General features: G+C 39.2%; 1 protein-coding gene across 1 annotated transcript; it reads left to right on the top strand.

Moving 5' to 3' along the window:
- The first annotated feature begins 629 nt into the window (after window positions 1-629).
- On the top strand, window positions 630-5288 carry LOC148555425 (uncharacterized). Its single transcript, XM_088490649.1, has 2 exons — window positions 630-1762; window positions 5279-5288. Exons 1-2 carry the CDS (start codon window positions 630-632, stop codon window positions 5286-5288), a joined length of 1143 nt encoding a protein of 380 aa, XP_088346775.1.
- Window positions 5289-19713: the final 14425 nt, after the last annotated feature.

Raw genomic sequence — 19713 nt, forward strand, 5'->3', positions numbered from 1 at the left:
TATCTTTCTGTAATTTCTTGAGTGAAAAGGCATATTGAGAGAGCTCAAGTAAAAGTCATGAGTGGAAAAAGGCTGAGAGATACACTTGAGAGAAAAGCCTAGAGTTATTTTCAAATTTCTTTAGGTATGTCTGTGTCTTGTATCTTGTACATGTGAGGTATCCATTCCTTAGTTGGATTAGCACTAAGAGTAAAGAGTTAGGTATTAGCATAGCTAATATCAAGTTAGGTTAGAACTTGAGTGTGAAAGGATTAGGTCAATCCTGTGGAATTGGTGTATGTAATACTTTTAACTATAGTGGAAATTTCTCCATTGTTGTAGAGGAGACTGGACGTAGGTTGCATAGCACAAGGCAACCGAACCAAGATACATGCTGGTGTTAGCTTTTCTCTTCTCTGCTATGTTCTATTTTTTGATATTCATGAGACAAAAATAAATTGTCTCATAATTTTCCACTGCTGAGTTCAAACAGAATTAGAATTGCAAGTTTAATTAAAAAGGGGTTATTTAAGTGACTTCAAGAAAGGAATAGATTCAACCCCCCCTTCTCTAAGCCTACTACAACCTTCAATTGGTATCAGGAGCTAGGGTCTCAAGAATCAAGCTTAACCGCTTGGAGCAAAGATCCAATGGTGAACAACTTGGGCACAACCACAGTTGCCTACACCCTCACTGAAGGCCAGTCAAACAATAGGCCTCCTTTCTTCAACGGGAAGAACTATGCCTACTGGAAAGAGAGAATGAGGATCTTCATCCAATCCATTGACTACAACATATGGAAGATTGTTATGAGCGGTCCCAAGATTCCAACAAAAACAAGTGCTGGTGGAGTGGTGACTCCAAAAGAAGAAGCTGAATGGAATGAGGACGACAAGAAGAAGATGGAGCTGAATGCTAAAGCCATCAACCTTCTTCACTGTGCTATTAGCTTTGAAGAGTACCGAAAGGTGTCTAGATGCAAGACAGCTAAAGAAATCTGGGAAAAACTCCAGGTTACACACGAAGGCACTAAACAGGTCAAAGAAACGAGGATTGATATGCTACGAAAAGAATATGAGATGTTCAACATGAAGGATGGAGAAAGCATTGATGAAGTGTTTGAGAGATTCTCAATCATAATCAACAACCTTGATGCTATGGGTACAAACTACTCAGAACAAATCCTAGTGAGAAAACTCCTTAGAAGCCTCACAAAAGAATGGGAAACCACTGCCACTGTCCTAACCAAGAGCAATAACCTAAGCCCTATAACCTATGATGAGCTGAGAGAAAAACTTCTTGCCTATGAAACCACACACACAAACCCGGACTCAAAGAAAAAGGGAATAGCCCTCAAGTCAAAAATAGAACCAAAAGAGAGTGAGTCTAGTGATGGTATTTCAGATGATGAACTTATATTTTTTGCTAGGAGATTTAGAAGGATGATGAAGAACAAGGGCAAATACAAGGGTTCAAGCTCAAAGGAACACAAGACGAACTTAAGCAAGGTAACATGTCATCATTGCAAGGAGGCTAGACACTTCAAGTTAAACTGTCCAAAGCTCAAGAATGAGGACAAAGAAAAGAAAGACAAGAAGAGAGTGCTCATGGCAGCTTGGGAGGATCTTGAGAACGACTCCAATGAGGAAGAAGATTCTGAATGTGAAGATAAAGACTGCCTCATGGCTAGAAATAATAATTTTGATGAGATTTGCCTAGCATCCAAGAACAAAAAGGATATGTGGTACTTGGATAGTGGATGCTCAAGGCACATGACTGGAAGGTCAACTTACTTCATCAAACTAAACAAGTATGATGGAGGTTTTGTGACCTTTGGAGATGATGGAAAAGGTAAAATAATTGCTGTTGGAAAAATAGGTAATGAACAATCTACTTTCGTTGATGATGTATTTTTGGTATGTGGTTTAAAGCACAATCTTTTGAGTATAAGTCAGCTGTGTGACTTAGGATATTTAGTGACTTTCCAAAGGCTTGAATGCTGTGTTGTAAATGAAAAGACAAATGAAGTGCTTTTTGTTGCCAAGTGTTGTAATAATGTGTATGGACTTACCCTTGATGAACTAAAGGATCAAAATGTAGCTTGTTTTCATTCTAAAGAATCTAAAAAGTAGCTATGGCACAAGAGATTGGGCCATGCAAGTATATTTCAAATAAACAAACTTGTAAAGAAAGAGTTAGTAAGAGGTCTTCCTTTGATAAAGTTTGACAAAGACATCACTTGTGATGCTTGCCAAATGGGAAAACAAACAAAATGTTCATTTAAACCAAAGGAAGACATCTCTACTAAAAGGCCACTTGAGTTGCTACACATTGATTTATTTGGTCCAACAAGAACTCAAAGCCTAGGTGGTAAACATTATGGTGTAGTGATTGTGGATGACTATATTAGGTTTGGTTGGGTTTTATTTCTTGCACATAAAAATGAAGCCTTTTCGGCCTTTAAACCTTTTTGCAAGAAAATTCAAAATGAAAAAGGATTTAAAGATTTTTTCTATAAGAAGTGATCATGGAACTGAATTTGAAAACAATTTATTTGAATCCTTTTGTGAGGAATTTGGAATATCTCACAACTTCTCTTGTCCAAGGACACCACAACAAAATGGTGTGGTAGAAAGAAGAAATAGAAGCATACAAGAAATGACAAGAGCTATGCTTTGTGAGAGCAATGTTCCAAAATTCCTTTGGGCTAAAGTGGTTAACACGGCTTGCCACATTTTGAATATAACTATCATAAGGAAATTTTTGAAGAAAACTCCTTATGAACTTTGGAAAGGTTACCCACCAAACTTGGACTACTTGCACATCTTTGGATGTAAATGTTTTGTTTTACATAACAAAGATAATTTGGGTAAATTTGATCCAAAGGCATATGAGTGCTTGTTTGTAGGATATTCCATAACTAGTAAAGCATATAGGGTTTATCATCAAGATGATAGGATTATTGAGGAGTCCATACATGTTACATTTTGTGATACTAACTTGGTGCAAAGTATTTTGGAAGACTGTGATGCAGGGAATCAAGCTCAAAAGGATGATAAAACTGTGCAAAATCATGAAAATGGAAATTCTATTCAAGCTGAACCAGAAACTGCAGTTGCTAAAAATTCAAGAGACAATTCCATTTTGTCTTATGAATCTGAAGGAAATCCTGAAGCTAGCAGCACCCAGAATCCCTTGGTATTTGAAGCTGCCTCCAAGTCCACCAGACCTCGTGAATGGAGATTCTTGAAGAATTACCTTGAGGAATTTGTTATTGGGGACGTCTCTCATGGGGTTAGAACTCGGTCTTCAACAAGAAAGGCAAATAAAGGAACAAACATTGCCCTTCTCTCTCAAATGGAGCCTCAAAATATCAAGGAAACCCTTGGTGACCCCTCTTGGGTAAAGGCAATGAAAGATGAGCTCCAAGAGTTTGAGAAGAACCAAGTGTGGACTTTAGTTCCAAGGCCAAGTGGAAAGAAAGTGACCGGCACCAAGTGAATTTTTCGGAACAAGCTAGGAGAGGATGGTAGCATTGCAAGAAACAAGGCAAGGATAGTGGCACAAGGATATGACCAAGAAGAAGGAATAGACTTTGATGAATCCTTTGCCCCTGTTGCCCGAATGGAAGCCATAAGACTTCTCTTAACTCATGCTGCATTTTGTGATTTTAAATTATATCAAATGGATGTAAAATGTGCATTTTTGAATAGTGTGATAGATAGAGAAGTGTATGTGGAGCAGCCACCTGGTTTTGAAAATAAAGAGCATCCTAACCATGTTTTTAAATTATCAAAAGCTCTCTATGGTTTAAGACAAGCTCCTAGAGCTTGGTATGAGAGACTTAGCTCTTTTCTTTTGAAAAATGGTTTTTAAAGAGGCAGCACAGACACAACTCTATTTATCAAGAATTCTAATGATTCCTTCATTCTAGTCTAAATATATGTTGATGACATTATTTTTGGATCAACAACTGAATCCCAGTGTTCTGAATTTGGAAAACTCATGACAAGTGAATTTGACATGAGTATGATGGGTGAACTTAATTTTTTCCTTGGGCTACAAATTAGGCAAACTGAAAAGGGTATTTTCATTCATCAAGAGAAGTATACCAAGGAATTAGTTAAGAAATTTGGTATGGAAAATGTCAAACCCATGGGAACACCCATGCACCTTAATTCAAAATTAGATAAGGGAGAAACTGAGAAAGATGTAGATGAGACTAGGTATAGAGGAATGATTGGTTCTCTTATGTACTTAACTTCCTCTAGACCCGATATTGTGCAAAGTGTTGGATTGTGTTCAAGGTTCCAATCTAAACCAAAAGAGTCACATCTTTCTGCAGTTAAGAGGATCATTAGATATGTTCATGGCACATCCAATTTTGGTCTTTGGTATCATAAGATTGATGATTTTTCTGCAGTTGGTTATTGTGATGCAGACTTTGTCGGTGATAGAGTTGATAGAAAAAGCACTTCAGGCTTATGTTGCTTCCTTGGAAAGTTCTTAAATGTTTGGTCAAGTAAGAAGCAACCAACAGTGGCTTTATCCACTGCAGAGGCTGAGTATATAGCTGTCTCTTCTTGTTGTTCTCAGCTTATGTGGTTAAAAACACAGCTTGCTGATTACAAGTTAAATGCTGAAAATATTCCTTTGTTGTGTGATAATATGAGTGCCATTAATATTTCTAAAAACCTAGTTTTGTACTCTAGGACTAAACATATTGAAGTAAAATTTCACTCAATAAGAGAATATGTCCAAAAAGGGGATATTAGCATTCAATTTGTTAAATCGGAGGAGCAATTAGCAGATATTTTTACAAAACCACTTGCTGAGGACAGATTCTGCATGCTTAGGACTAGCCTAGGAATTTTGAGCTATGATTCATTGTTTGAAAATTGCTAATGTGTTTGTTGGAGTTTTTGTCTCATAACCAGGTATGAGACAATTTTGGGCAGGTGAAGAACATTCCTTTCAATCAGCGTATTTTGGACTGGTTGCAGGTGCAGACTCGTCTGGGCCATTCTCAATGATCTGAACTAAAGTGGTCCAATGTGTTTCCTTAATCCAAACCACCTCTGGGCCCAATATGAATGTCACATTTGTTTTATTTTGTTCGTGTTGGGCTGTTTGCTGTAAATTTTTTTTTGTTGTGTCATTATGTCCAAAAAGATTTTTAATAAATTTCATATTTTATATTCAAATAAAATCAAATCTTTCTTTTATGATGTCAAGTCCCTTCAAGTCAAATCATAAGTGATGCAGTTGCATGGTTTAAGTAATTTTCTTTTGGGTACAGTTACCAATAATCCTTCTCTTCCCTCCATAACTCCTCCTCAAACCCTTCGATTTTCTCCACTACCTTCATTACTCTATTTTTCTTCTTAAGCCAGAAACCACCAAATGAGGAAGAAAACCGTTGTACAAAAGCCTCCTAGAGAAAAGATACACAAGCTTCCTGCAAAACCTAAACCTTCAACTCGCTCTCAGGACAGATCTTTCACTCCATCTCCTTCTCCTCCTACCTTGCCTCCTAGGACTGACCCCATGGCTTGCACTAAGAACCCTTTAAGGTTCCCTTCTTCAGCCAAGCCGACACCACCTCCGAAGGAACCTCCTTCAAAACCAGGGTCATCGAAGCCTAGTTCATCAAAAGGGAAACGGCCAGCCCCGACTAAACCTGCCTCTGAGCTAACACAACCTAGGACAAGGTCTGTTCCCTTGCGCTGACAGAGAGGTAATCCTCGTATACCCCTTAAATCAGTTAGAGAACCAGACATTGATCCTTTTGCTCATAAATCCCACTTCATGACATCTCACTCTAAATATAATCTTTTTAGATTTAGGTCTGCAATAAATAATGACTTTTATGAAGGTGTTATTAAGTAACGTACCCTATGTCCCTCTTTTCTTGCTGATCTGCCAAACTTGAAAAAGAAGGGTTTTCCATTTGTTGAAAATTTGGAATTTTTAGACTGGAATCACCTTTTTTATATCAAAAAACCTGTTTATCCTCTATTGGTCAAAGAGGTTTATGCAAACATGACATATCATGAGGGCACTGTCCATTCTTATGTTAAGGGCAGAGACATAGTTTTAAATAATGAAACTATCAGTGATTCATTGAAGTATACTGATGTTGGGCCGTGTGCTTATACCTCTGTTAAGTGGGATGAAGAAGTTGATATTTCTTACAATGATGCTTTGGCTCATATTTGTGAACATGTTTCTTTGATTGATGGCATTACACCCACTCACAAAACCCTAGGATATGAATGTGCTCAGTTGCATCGTATTGTCAACCACATCATTCTCCCTCAAAGTGGTTCATATCAAAGGGTTTCTTACACTAATACTCTTATTTTATATACCCTGCTCACTAAAACAGAAATTTCTTTTGCCTATTTGATGGTTAGATACATGTTTGATTCTGTTAGAAGTGAGAAAGACAAAGCCCTTCCTTATGGCATGTTTCTAACTTGTATTTTTTAGCATTTTGGTGTTGACCTGTCAAATGAGGATTATGAACATTCATATCTAAAAGAGGGGTGGTTCAGTGAAACAGCAAAAGGGACCCACTCATTTAGAGAGAGTGGTCTTGGATGATGATGATGATGACTTTATTCCTGAGGAATCTCCTCCTCCTTCTACCGAGGGTGCTTCCATCTCCACTGGACAAAAATCTGCTCTGCTGAATGTTGTCAAAGATGTAGTCCAGGAGTTTGTCTCGCAATCAAATCACATGATTGCCATGAGCAAGGAGCAAAGGAGGCTGGCGAGCAAGCATGAAAATTTCCTCCGGAAGTCAAGAGATAGAGTGGCTGTGTTCATGACATTCATTGACAACCTAGAAAAGGATGAAGACCCTGCCACTGATGCTGATGAGGACGTTGATTCGGAGGGAAATGGTTCTGATGCTTAGGATTGTCTCACCACACTGCTGCTGCATGCTTCTTAGTTTTTGTCTCATAAAAACTATTTATTTTGTCACTTTTGAACTATTTTTTATGATCTTGGATGATTGTAATACTCTGACTTCTGTTGCACTGCATTTCAATTTATTTGGCATTTTGAACTGTGTTCTAACACCTTCTTGCAAGATTTAAGGTGCTGGTTTTTTATTGATCTTGCTTGTTGCCCACCCTTGATGACAAAAGGAGGAGTAATAGTTGCTGAATGGTGACATTTTGAATTTTTAATTTGTGAATTTTACAGTTGTGCAGCTACAGGGAATGTTGTTGACATGAATTTGCAACTGTTTGCTATTGCTGTGATTGTTTTATTGGAATTTACTTTCATGTCATGTTGAACTCTGGGCTGGAAATTGTGTTGATAGTTGCTTAATCTCCCTTAGTTAAAGTAAAATTTGTGTAGCTCTTTACTGTGCTCTGTTTAAGTATAATGCAAACAGGAACAAAAAGGAAGAGCACAAATCCAGGGGAGCTACTCTTGAAAAGGAAAGGGGGAGCAACATAAAAACAATCAACATCATTCAAAGGGAGTTTCTAAACTTCATTCAAATTCATTTCCTTTTGATTAATGTTTAATTATGTTTGTCATCAAGGGGGAGATTGTTGAGTTAAGAAATTAACTAAAATAATTAATGATGACAAATATTATTTTGTTGGGCAAAGAATATAATTAGTATTGATTATTTATAATTATATGAGGCTGAATACTTATTATTGCAGGCCAAAACAAATCAATACAGCAGCCCAAATTGAATGGAAAATAAAACAAGGCTGGTGGGTTAATAACATAAACGAAGCCCAAAAAGAAACAAAGCTGAAAAATCAAAACGGGCCAAGTAAATCATAACCTGATCCAAGCCCGATTTGAATTCAGCAAGCAAACCCCTCTCATTTGCTTTACCAAAAGCAACGTTCACTTTTGTGCCTTGGTAAGAAATTAGAAAAAATGAGAGAGAGAGCTTCTTCCCTATGCTATTCACAGAAAAAGAAAGAAAGAGAAAGTTAAACAAGAAAGGTTGAGGTCAAATCAGCAAGATCAATCCAAATCAAGCTTAGGCAAAGGTTAAAGGTAAACCATTTCCTTATACATGCATGTCAGTTTCTTCTCTTCTTCCTAGTTCTCTGCTAGTCTGAAAATGGGATTCATGAAAAAGTTGATTTCTGCTCCCACTGCTGTGTATCTATGGTCACAAGTGATTCTTGGGGACCAAGTAGCTTCTCAATGGCTCAGATCCGGTTTACTGGTGCATGAAATCACAATCACATTTTGCAATACCATACAACTAACTAGCAAGTGCACTGGGTCGTCCAAGTAATACCTTACGTGAGTAAGGGTCGATCCCACAGAGATTGTCGGCTTGAAGCAAGCTATGGTTATTTTGTAAGACTTAGTCAGGATGTTAATAATAATTCTCAGTTTTAATTGGAATGAGTAAAAGAACATGGATTAAATAATACTTGTTATGCAGTAATGGAGAACAGGTTGAGGTTTTGGAGATGCTCTGTCTTCTGAGTCTCTGCTTTCCTACTGTCTTCTTCTTCACGCACGCAAGGCTCCTTCCATGGCAAGCTGTATGTTGGTGGATCACCGTTGTCAATGGCTACCATCTGTCCTCTCAGTGAAAATGGTCCAGCTACGGGTTTCGTAGGGCTAATCATCTGTCGATTCTCACTAGTGTTGGAATAGGATCCATTGATCCTTTTGCACACTGTCACTGCACCCAACATTCATGAGTTTTAAGCTCGTCACAGTCATCCCTTCCCAGATCCTACTCGGAATACCACATACAAGGTTTAGACTTTTCAGATCTCAAGAATGCTGCCAATTGATTCTAGCTTATACCATGAAGACTCTGGTCTCACGGATTCGAATGCTCTGTTGTCAGGAGATGCAATCAAACTCGTGAACCAGGAACCCAAGAGATACACACTCAATCTAAGGTAGAACGGAAGTGGTTGTCAGGCACGCGTTCATAGGTTGAGAATGGTGATGAGTGTCACGAATCATCACATTCATCATGTTGAAGTGCGAGTGAATATCTTAGAATAGAAACAAGCGTGATTGAATGGAAAACAGTAGTAATTGCATTAATCCATCAAGACACATCAGAGCTCCTCACCCCCCAACCATGGAGTTTAGAGACTCATGCCGTAGAAGATACAAAATTCAGATGTAAAAATGTTATGAGGTACAAAATGAATCTCTAGAAGTGGTTTTTATAATAAACCAGTGACCTAGGTTTATAGAAAATGAGTAAGCTAAGATAGATAGTGCAGAAATCCACTTCCGGGGTACACTTGGTGTGTGTTTGGGCTGAGCATTGAAGCTTTCACGTGCATAGGCAATTCCTGGCATGAAACTCCAGCTTTTGTGCCAGTTTGGGCATTTAACTCCAACTTTTATGCCAGTTCTGGCGTTTAACGCTAGAAAAGGGCAAGAAGCTAGCGTTTAAACGCCAGTTTGCGCTACTAAATCTCGGGCCAAGTATGGACTATTATATATTTTTGGAAAGCGCAAGATGTCTACTTTCCAACTCAATTGAGAGTGCGTCAATTGGACTTTTGTAGCTCTAGAAAATTCATTTCGAGTGTAGGGAGGTCAGAATCTAACAGCATCTGCAGTCCTTTCTCAGCCTCTGAATCAGATTTTTGCTCAGGTCTCTCAATTTCAGTCAGAAAATACCTGAAATCACAGAAAAATACACAAACTCATAGTAAAGTCCAGAAATGTGATTTTTGAATAAAAACTAATAAAAATATAATAAAAAGTAACTAAAACATACTAAAAACTACATGAAAATATCACCAAAAAGCGTATAAAATATCCGCTCATCAAAACACCAAACTTAAACTGTTGCTTGTCCTCAAGCAACTAGACAAATAAAATAAGATAAAAAGAGGATCAAGTTGCAATAGAATCATAGTGTTTTAAGTGAAGCTCAAATTCTAATCAGATGAGCGGGGCTAGTAGCTTTTTGCTTCTGAACAGTTCTGGCATCTCACTTTATCCTTTGAAGTTCAGAATGATTGGCATCTATAGGAACTCAGAATTCAGATAGTGTTATTGATTCTCCTAGTTTAATATGTTGATTCTTGAACACAACTACTTTATGAGTCTTGGCTGTGACCCCAAGCATCTTGTTTTTCAGTAATACTACAGGATACATAAATGCCACAGACACATAACTGGGTGAACCTTTTCAAATTGTGACTTAGCTTTGCTAAAGTCCACAGTTAGAGATGTCCAGAGTTCTTAAGCACACTCTTTTGCTTTGGATCACGACTTTAACCACTCAGTCTCAAGCTTTTCACTTGGACCTGCATGCCACAAGCACATGGTTAGGGACAGCTTGATTCAGCCGCTTAGGCCAGGATTTTATGCCTTTAGGCCCTCCTATCCATTAATGCTCAAAGCCTTGGATCCTTTTTACCCTTGCCTTTTGGTTTAAAGGGCTATTGGCTTTTTCTGCTTGCTTTTTCTTTTTCTTTTATTAATAATTTTTTTTCTTTTTCGCCATTTTTTTTCGCAAGCTTTGTTCTTCACTGCTTTTTCTTGCTTCAAGAATCAATTTCATGATTTTTTAGATTATCAATAACATTTCTCTTTTTTATCATTCTTTCAAGAGCCAACAATTTTAATATTCATAAACTTCACTATAAAAAATATGCATTGTTCAAGCAGTCATTCAGAAAATCAAAAAGTATTGCCACCACAAATAAATAATTTTGAATTCTTCTCTTAAAAACTCGAAATAATTGCATCTTTACTCAAAGAATCTACTATTTTATTCATGTTTGATGATGAAGAGAAAAATAAATTAGAGCTTACTTGGAGATAAAAATAAAAATAAAATTAAAAATAAAAACCCTAATTACTAATATTCATATAATTCTTAAGATAGGTTTCTAATAATAAAAGTTATCACAGAGTTAAGATTAGGACTCAACAACCTTTATTTTGGGAGATGGATGCTCCTTCAATCTGTAGGGAGTCTGGTCCTTCAAGGGAGAGCCTCTGTCGCTTCAGCTCCTGTAGCTTACGCCCTTGCTTTTCTTGCTCCTTAAGCAGTTTGCAGAGCATGCTATTTTGATTTTGCTGTTCTTCCTTAAGTTGATCCATAGCTTCTTGCAGCTTGGTAACAGATGCTTCTAGGCGGGTCCAGTAGTCAATCTGAGGGATTTCTGGGAGGAACTCCTGTGCCCTCCTTTTGATGGAGTTATCTTGCACTTGTTGTCCTTCTATTGACTTCTTGGTGATTGGGTGCTCGACTGGGATGAACTCATCTACTCCCATCTTCACCCTAGCATCTTTGCATAGCAGAGAGATTAATCTTGGGTAAGCCAATTTGGCTTCAGTGGAGTTCTTATTCGCAATTGTGTAGATCTCACAAGAAATCAGATGATGAATCTCCACTTCGTTTTCCAGCATAATGCAATGAATCACCACTGCTCTTTTGACAGTGACCTCAGAGCGGTTGCTAGTAGGCAGTATAGAACGCCCAATGAAGTCCAACCAGCCCCTAGCGACTGGTTTGAGATCTCCTCTCTTGAGTTGGTTTGGGACACCTTTTGTGTTGGTTATCCACTTAGTTCCAGGGAGGCATATGTCCTCTAGAACTTGGTCCAACCCTTTATCTACTGTCACCATTCTCCTATTAAAAGATTCTAGATCATCTTGCAGTTGAGGTAGCTTGAAGACCTCTTTTATTTTGTCAAGGTGGAAGTAAATAATCCTCCCTCTGACCATAGTTTGAAAGGTATGGAAGGCGGTTCCAGTCATTCTCTGCTTATCTGTCAGCCACAGATTTGAGTAGATTTCCTGAACTATATTTCTTCCCACCTTTGTCTCAGGATTAGCTAGAATTTCCCAGCCTCTGTTTCGAATCTGCTCTTGGATCTCCGGATATTCGTCTTCTTTCAGATCGAATTTAACTTCCGGGATCACTGACCTCAGACCCATTATTTTGTGGTAATGGTCTGCATGTTCTTTGGTTAAGAACCTCTCTTGATTCCAAAGTGCCTTTGGAGTATTCTCTTTCTTGCCTCTTGAAGTGGTTTGTTTTCCCTTAGGAGCCATGATCTTAATGAGTCTTAGCTCAGTGATCACGGAAAAACACACCAAACTTAGAGGTTTGCTTGTCCTCAAGCAAGAGAAAGGAAAGGAGAGGAATAGGAGGAGAGTCAAGTTCGAATGGTGGAGAGATGGGGATGGCCGAATGTGTATTTAAGAGTGGAGGGGTGGGATTTCAAAAATTTTGAAAAAGATATGATAGAAAGTTATGATTGGTAAAAAAAATGAATCATGATATGAAAAAGATGAGATTTTAAAATTCAAAAGATATAAAAAAGATATAAAGAAGATAAATCTGAAAATTTGTTGATGCATCTAAGAATTAAAAGAAGATATGATGAGTTGGAAAAGATTTGGAAAGGAATTGAGAAGATAAATGAGTTTTTGAAAAAGATTTGGAAAGGATTTGAAAGAAAATTGAAAAAGGATTTAGAAGATTATTGAATTTTTGAAAATTGAATGTGAGTGATGAAAATTTGGAGTGGAAATGAAATCTCCTCCCCATGCCTTTTCTGGCGTTAAATGCCCAGAATGGTATCCATTCTGGTGTTTAACGCCCATATGTTGGCCATTGTGGGCGTTTAAAGCCCAGCCAGGTACCCTGGCTGGCGTTAAACGCCAGAAATCTTTTATCACTGGGCGTTTTTCTAAACGCTCAGGATGCTGCAACTCTGGCGTTAAACGCCCAGAATGGTACCCATTCTGGCGTTTAACGCCCAAAATACCTAGGGATGGCAAAAATTCCCGAGACGTGCGAATCCCTACGGGGACTGCCCCGAATGGGGATCTGACTGTGGGAAATTTTCTCTGCGAGGATGGGGATGGAAAACAAAATTCCCCCGAGGTAGGCGCGGGGACCCCAGCGGGGATCCCTGCCCCGTCCCCGCTATTCCCCGAAATTTATAAATTTACTGAATTATCTTTACTAGTTTATTTCTCATATATGTTTTTTAGTCATTTCTCTCTCTCTTTCACACATATATATATATAGAAACCCAAAACTCCTAATCTTCATTTGCATAAACCTTCTTCAATTCGGAGATCTGTAACGCTGTCCATACTCCATCCAACTTCTCTGTAGCCACCCCATCGCTACTCTTCCTTTTCACCGCATCGTCACACCTCAACGTGCCATCACTCTCATAGCATCGTGCTTTCTATTTCCGGCGTTCCTTTTCGTAACTCTGTTGTCATGTCCATTCTCTTCTCTGTTGTCGTATCTCCCACCTCGTTCATTACTTTCTCTTCTGGCTTGTCATTGCGTTCCCCCACTTCATCATTTCGAAAGAAGTCACCATCGTGTCATTTAAAATTTTTGTATAAAATCTTGCTATTTTTATATAGGATGGATACTTGCAGCTCTATTCATATGGAAATTAATAATTAGTTAGAACTATCAGATAAATGGGGAATGGGGTCCCCGTGGGGAATGGGGCCCCGTATGGAATGGGGATGAGGAGCAATATTCCCCCACGGCGGAAAATGGGGACGGGGATGGGGAGCAAATCTGGGAACGGGGATGGGGAGTAGGGAGGCATCTCCCGCCCCCGCCCTGCCCCATTGACATCCCTAAAAATATCCCTTACTGGCATTTTCATGCTAGTGAGCTCCTTTTCTCTGCTTTATGCTATGAATCCTTCTGTAACTCTGTGAACTCCTGCAATTGATAATTAACCTTGAAGATAATTTATATCAAACTCCTATAATTATTATTTAAATAACAAATAAACTTTGCTAGTGGCTGGGTTACCTCCCAGCAAGCGCTTATTTATTGTCTTTAGCTGGACCTTTACTGAGCTTTATTCTAGTCTCAATTTTGAGCATTCTTGCTCAACATTACTTTCAAGATAATGTTTGACTCTTTGTCCATTAACAATGAACTTTTTGTCAGAGTCAGCATCTTGAAGCTCTACATATCCATATGGTGACACACTTGTGATCACATATGGCCCACTCCACCGGGATTTTAATTTCCCAGGGAACAATCTGAGCATAGAGTTGAATAGTAGAACCTTCTATCCTGGCTCAAAGACTCTGGATGACAGTTTCTTGTCATGCCACCTTTTTGCTTTCTCTTTGTAAATTTTTGCATTTTCGAAAGCATTGAGTCTGAATTCCTCTAGCTCATTCAACTGGAGCAATCTTTTCTCTCCAGCTAACTTGGAATCAAGGTTTAGGAATCTGGTTGCCCAGTAGGCCTTGTGTTCCAGTTCCACTTGCAGGTGATAGGCTTTTCCATACACAAGCTAGTATGGAGAGGTCCCTATAGGAGTTTTGAATGCAGTTCTGTATGCCCATAGAGCATCATCCAGACTCATTGCCCAATCCTTTCTACGGGTACTTACAGTCCATTCCAGGATTCGTTTTAGTTCTCTCTTTGAGACTTCAATCTGCCCATTTGTCTGTGGATGATATGGAGTTGCCAATTTGTGGTTAATTCCATATTGGATCAGAGCAAAGTCAAGTTGTTTATTGCAGAAATGAGTTCCTCCATCACTGATTAGTATTCTGAGGACACCAAATCTGCTGAAGATATGCTTCTGGAGGAACTTCAGTACTGTCCTAGTATCATTAGTGGGTGTTGCAATTGCCTCTACCCACTTGGATACATAGTCTACTGCCACCAGAATGTAAGTGTTTGAGTATGATGGCGGGAAAGGCCCCATGAAGTCAATACCCCATACATCAAACAACTCAATCTCTAAGATCCCTTGTTGAGGCATGGCATAACCATGAGGCAGGTTACCAGCTCTCTGGCAACTGTCACAGTTACGCACAAACTCTCAGAAATCTCTATAGAGAGTAGGCCAATAAAAGCCACATTGGAGGACCTTAGTGGCTGTTCGCTCACCTCCGAAATGTCCTCCATATTGTGATCCATGGAAGTGCCATAGGATCTTCTGCGCCTCTTCTCTAGGTACACATCTATGGATTACTCCGTCTGCACATCTCTTAAATAGATATGGCTCATCCCACAAGTAGTACTTTGCATCAGAAATTAATTTTTTTGTTTGCTACCTGCTGTACTCCTTGGGTATGAATCTCACAGCTTTATAGTTTGCAATGTCTGCAAACCATGGTACTTCCTGAATGGCAAAGAGTTGCTCATCCGGAAAGGTCTCAGAGATCTCAATAAGAGGGAGGGACGCCCCTGCTACTGGTTCTATCCGGGACAGGTGATCAGCTACCTGGTTCTTTGTCCCTTTTTTGTCTCTTATTTCTATATCAAACTCTTGCAGAAGCAACACCCATCTTATGAGCCTGGGTTTTGAATCTTGCTTTGTGAGTAGATATTTAAGAGCATCATGGTCAGTGTACACAATCACTTTCAATCCTACTAAATAGAATCTAAACTTGTCAATGGCATAAACCACTGCAAGCAGCTCTTTTTCTGTGGTTGTGTAATTCTTCTGTGCGTTATTTAGAACACGGCTGGCATAGTATATGACGTGCAGAAGCTTGTTATGCCTTTGTCCTAATACTGCACCAATAGCATGATCACTGGCATCACACATTAACTCAAATGGTAATGTCTAATCTGGTGCAGAAATGACAAGTGCTGTGACCAGCTTAGCCTTCAGAGTCTCGAAGGCTTGCAAACACTCTGTGTCAAAGATAAATGGTGTATCAGCAGCTAGCAGATTACTCAGAGGTTTTGCGATTCTTGAAAAATCCTTTATAAACCTCCTGTAGAATCCTACATGTCCCAGAAAGCTTCTGATTGCCTTAACATTGGTGGGTGGTGGTAATTTTTCAATTACCTCTACCTTAGCTTGATCCACCTCTATTCCTTTGTTCAAAATTTTATGCCCAAGGACAATTCCTTCAGTCACCATAAAGTGACATTTTTCCCAATTTAAAACTAGGTTAGTCTCTTGGCACCTTTTCAGAACAAGTGCTAGATGATCAAGACAAGAGCTGAATGAGTCTCCAAATACTGAGAAGTCATCCATGAAGACTTCCAGAAAATTTTTCACCATATCAGAGAAAATAGAGAGCATGCATCTCTGAAAGGTTGCAGGTGCATTGCACAGACCAAAAGGCATCCTTCTGTAGGCAAATACTCCAGATGGACATGTGAATGTTGTTTTCTCTTGATCCTGAGGATCTACTGCAATTTGGTTATAACCTGAATAGCCATCCAAAAAGCAGTAATAGTCATGACCTGCTAGTCTTTCTAGCATCTGGTCTATGAATGGTAAAGGAAAATGATCCTTTCTGGTGGCTGTATTGAGCCTTCTGTAGTCAATACACATACGCCACCCTATAACTGTTCTTGTAGGAACCAGTTCATTCTTTTCATTGTGAACCACTGTCATGCCTCCCTTTTTTGGTACAACTTGGACAGGGCTCACCCAGGGGCTATCAGAAATAGGATAAATAATCCTAGCCTCTAGTAATTTAGTGACCTCTTTCTGTACCACCTCCTTCATGGCTGGATTCAGCCGCCTTTGTGGTTGGACCACTGGCTTAGCATCATCCTCTAATAGGATCTTGTGCATGCATTTAGCTGGGCTAATTCCCTTAAGGTCACTTATGGACCACCCAAGAGTTGTCTTGTGTGTCCTTAGCACCTGAAGTAGTGCTTTCTCTTCCTGTGACTCTAAGGCAGAGCTTATGATCACAGGAAAAGTGCCATCCTCTCCCAGAAATGCATATTTCAGGGATGGTTGTAGTGGTTTGAGCTCGGGATTAGGAGGCTTATCCTCTTCCTAAAGAGTTCTCAGAGGCTTTTCTGTTTCCTCTGGTTCCTCCAGATCAGGCTGAACATCTTTAAAGATGTCCTCTAGCTCTGATTCAAGACCCTCAGTCATATTGATCTCTTCCACCAAGGAGTCAATAATATCAACGCTCATGCAATCATTTGATGTGTCTGGATGCTGCATAGCTTTGACAGCATTTAACTTGAACTCATCCTCATTGACTCTCAGGGTCACTTCCCCTTTTTGTACATCAATGAGAGTTCGTCCAGTTGCTAGGAAGGGTCTTCCTAGAATGAGAGTTGCACTCTTATACTCCTCCATTTCCAGCACTACAAAGTCAGTGGGAAAGGCAAATGGCCCAACCTTGACAATCATGTCTTCAATTATGCCTGATGGATATTTAATGGATCCATCAGCAAGTTGGAGGCATATTCGGGTTGGTTTGACTTCTTCAGTCAAGCCAAGCTTTCTGATAGTGGATACAGGTATTAGGTTGATACTTGCCCCAAGTTCACATAGAGCTGTCTTGATATAAGCACCCTCTAATGTGCATGGTATCATAAAGCTTCCGGGATCTTTAAGCTTCTCTGATAAGCTTTTCAGAATGACTGCACTGCATTCTTCAATGAGGAAAACTTTTTCAGTTTCTCTCCAATCCTTCTTATGACTTAAGATCTCTTTCATGAACTTAGCATAAGAGGGTATTTGCTCAAGTGCCTCTGCAAACGGGATCTTTATTTCAAGAGTCCTGAGATAGTCTGCAAAGCGGGCAAATTGTTTATCCTGTTCGCTTGGCGGAGTTTCTGAGTATAAGGCATCTTGGCTTTGTATTCCTAAACCTTAGTTGCTGCAGGTTTATTTCCTACAGAGGCAGGTTGAGAAGCCTTCTTGAGGGAGTTATTATCAGCACTTGTAGGTGTCTGATCCCTCATTGGCGTTTGAATGCCAGGATCAGGGGTTGGATGGGTGTTTAACGCCAATTTTCCACCCTTTTTTGGTGTTTGAACGCCAGAACTGGGCATGGAATGGGTGTTTAACGCCAGTTTTTCACCCCTTTCTGGCATTTGAACGCCAGTAGTGGGCATCCACTGGGTGTTTGACGCCAATTTTTCACCCTTTTCTGGCGTTTAAATGCCAGAAGTATTCCTCTCTAGGCTCTTACTGTCCTCAGAGGGATTTTGAGCAGTGGTTTGGTCATCCCCTGTCAGTTGTTCCTTTCTTGGCTTTCTGCTACCTTGAGCTGAATTATTCAATGTCTTCCCACTCCTTAGTTGAACAGCTTGGCATTCTTCTGTTATCTGTTTAGATAGCTGCTGTCTTGTCTGATTCAATTGTGCTTCCATATTCTTGTTAGCATTTTTAGTGTCTTGGAGCATCTCTTTAAATTCTGCTAACTGTCTTGTCATAAGAAGCACCTGCTGATTAAGTTCAACAACTTGTTCTTGAGGACTAGGATCAGTGGATACTGCCCTAGCCTCTTCTTTCATGGAGGATTCACTGCTTGAGTACAGATGTTGATTTCTAGCAACTGTATCAATGAGCTCCTAAGCCTCTTCAATTGTCTTTCTCATGTGTATAGATCCACCAACTGAGTGGTCTAGAGACATCTGGGCTTTTTCTGTAAGCCTGTAGTAGAAGATGTCTAACTACACCCACTCTGAAAATATTTCAGAGGGGCATTTCCTTAGCATCTCTCTGTACCTCTCCCAGGCGTTATAAAGGGATTTATCATCCTCGTGTTTAAAGCCTTGGATGTCCAGCCTTAGCTGTGTCATCCTTTTTGGACGGAAATATTGATTCAGAAATTTATCTGATAACTATTTCCATGTTTTTATGATTGCTGTGGGTTGGTTATTTAACCAACTCTTAGCTTGATCTTTTACAGCAAATAGAAAAAGTAATAATCTATAGACATCCTGATCTACTTCCTTGTCATGTACTGTGTCAATAATTTGCAAGAACTGTGCCAGAAACTCGGTAGGTTCTTCTAGTGGGAGACCAGAATACTGGCAAATTTGCTGCACCATGACAATGAGCTGAGGATTTAGCTCAAAACTGCTTGCTTTGATGGGAGGTGTACAGATACTACTCCCGTATGCAGCGTGATAGCAAGAATCGCGTTGGTTAGGAATTTCTCTTGTAGAAATAAGAATTTCGTTGTAAGCATAGCTCCAAACCAACAAACAACTCTCACATCAAATTAAATTTTTGGTTTTGTCACATGTACAAACCCCAATGAGAATTAACCGAAGTATTAAGACTCCGGGTCGTCTCACGAAGAGTTGCAATGAAGTGTTTAATTATTGGCTATGAAAATGCAAAGGGGGGGTTGATTTGATATTTGACAAGAAAATATAAATGATAAGAAAGTAAAACAACAAGAACTAATAAAAGAAATAGTAAGAACTCTTGGCTAGACATAGGTAATTGAGATCACCATCCTTGTCTACATACCAAATATTGATAATTATGATAGGCCAACCCATTAAGTCTACTTCCAAAGCCTTAAGTACGTAATATCTACTCCTAGGCTTGAAGTACGTCAAATAGGCTTGATCACATCCACCCATAAGTCCTAACCTATCTACTAATTAGCTTAGTAGTGGGTTAGCGTCAATGAGCTTCAAATTGATCACACAGGGTTCTCAAATCACCAATTCAATGAGACCCAAATGACTCAAGGTCACTCAATTCCCTTAGCCTAGGCCAAGAGCAAAGAAAACTACTCAAAAACTAGAGGAAACATTTTATCAAACACTTAGTGTGCAAAAAAAGTAAACATCATAAAATGCAAAAATTAAAGGAAACCCATAACTATCAATAGCAAGTAATCAATAATAGAAAGCAAGATCAACATAAAAGAACATGGAAACATAAAATTGCATTAACGAAAATTAAGATCCAACAATTGTTCATCAACATTAAAGAGAGCAAAATAAGAAATGACAAGTAAAACTAGAAGAACAAAGATGTAGTAACAAGAAATTAA

Source organism: Arachis ipaensis, chromosome B6, assembly GCF_059453495.1.
Source record: "Arachis ipaensis isolate K30076 ecotype BB chromosome B6, ASM5945349v1, whole genome shotgun sequence".
NCBI classification, from domain to species: Eukaryota; Viridiplantae; Streptophyta; class Magnoliopsida; order Fabales; family Fabaceae; genus Arachis; species Arachis ipaensis.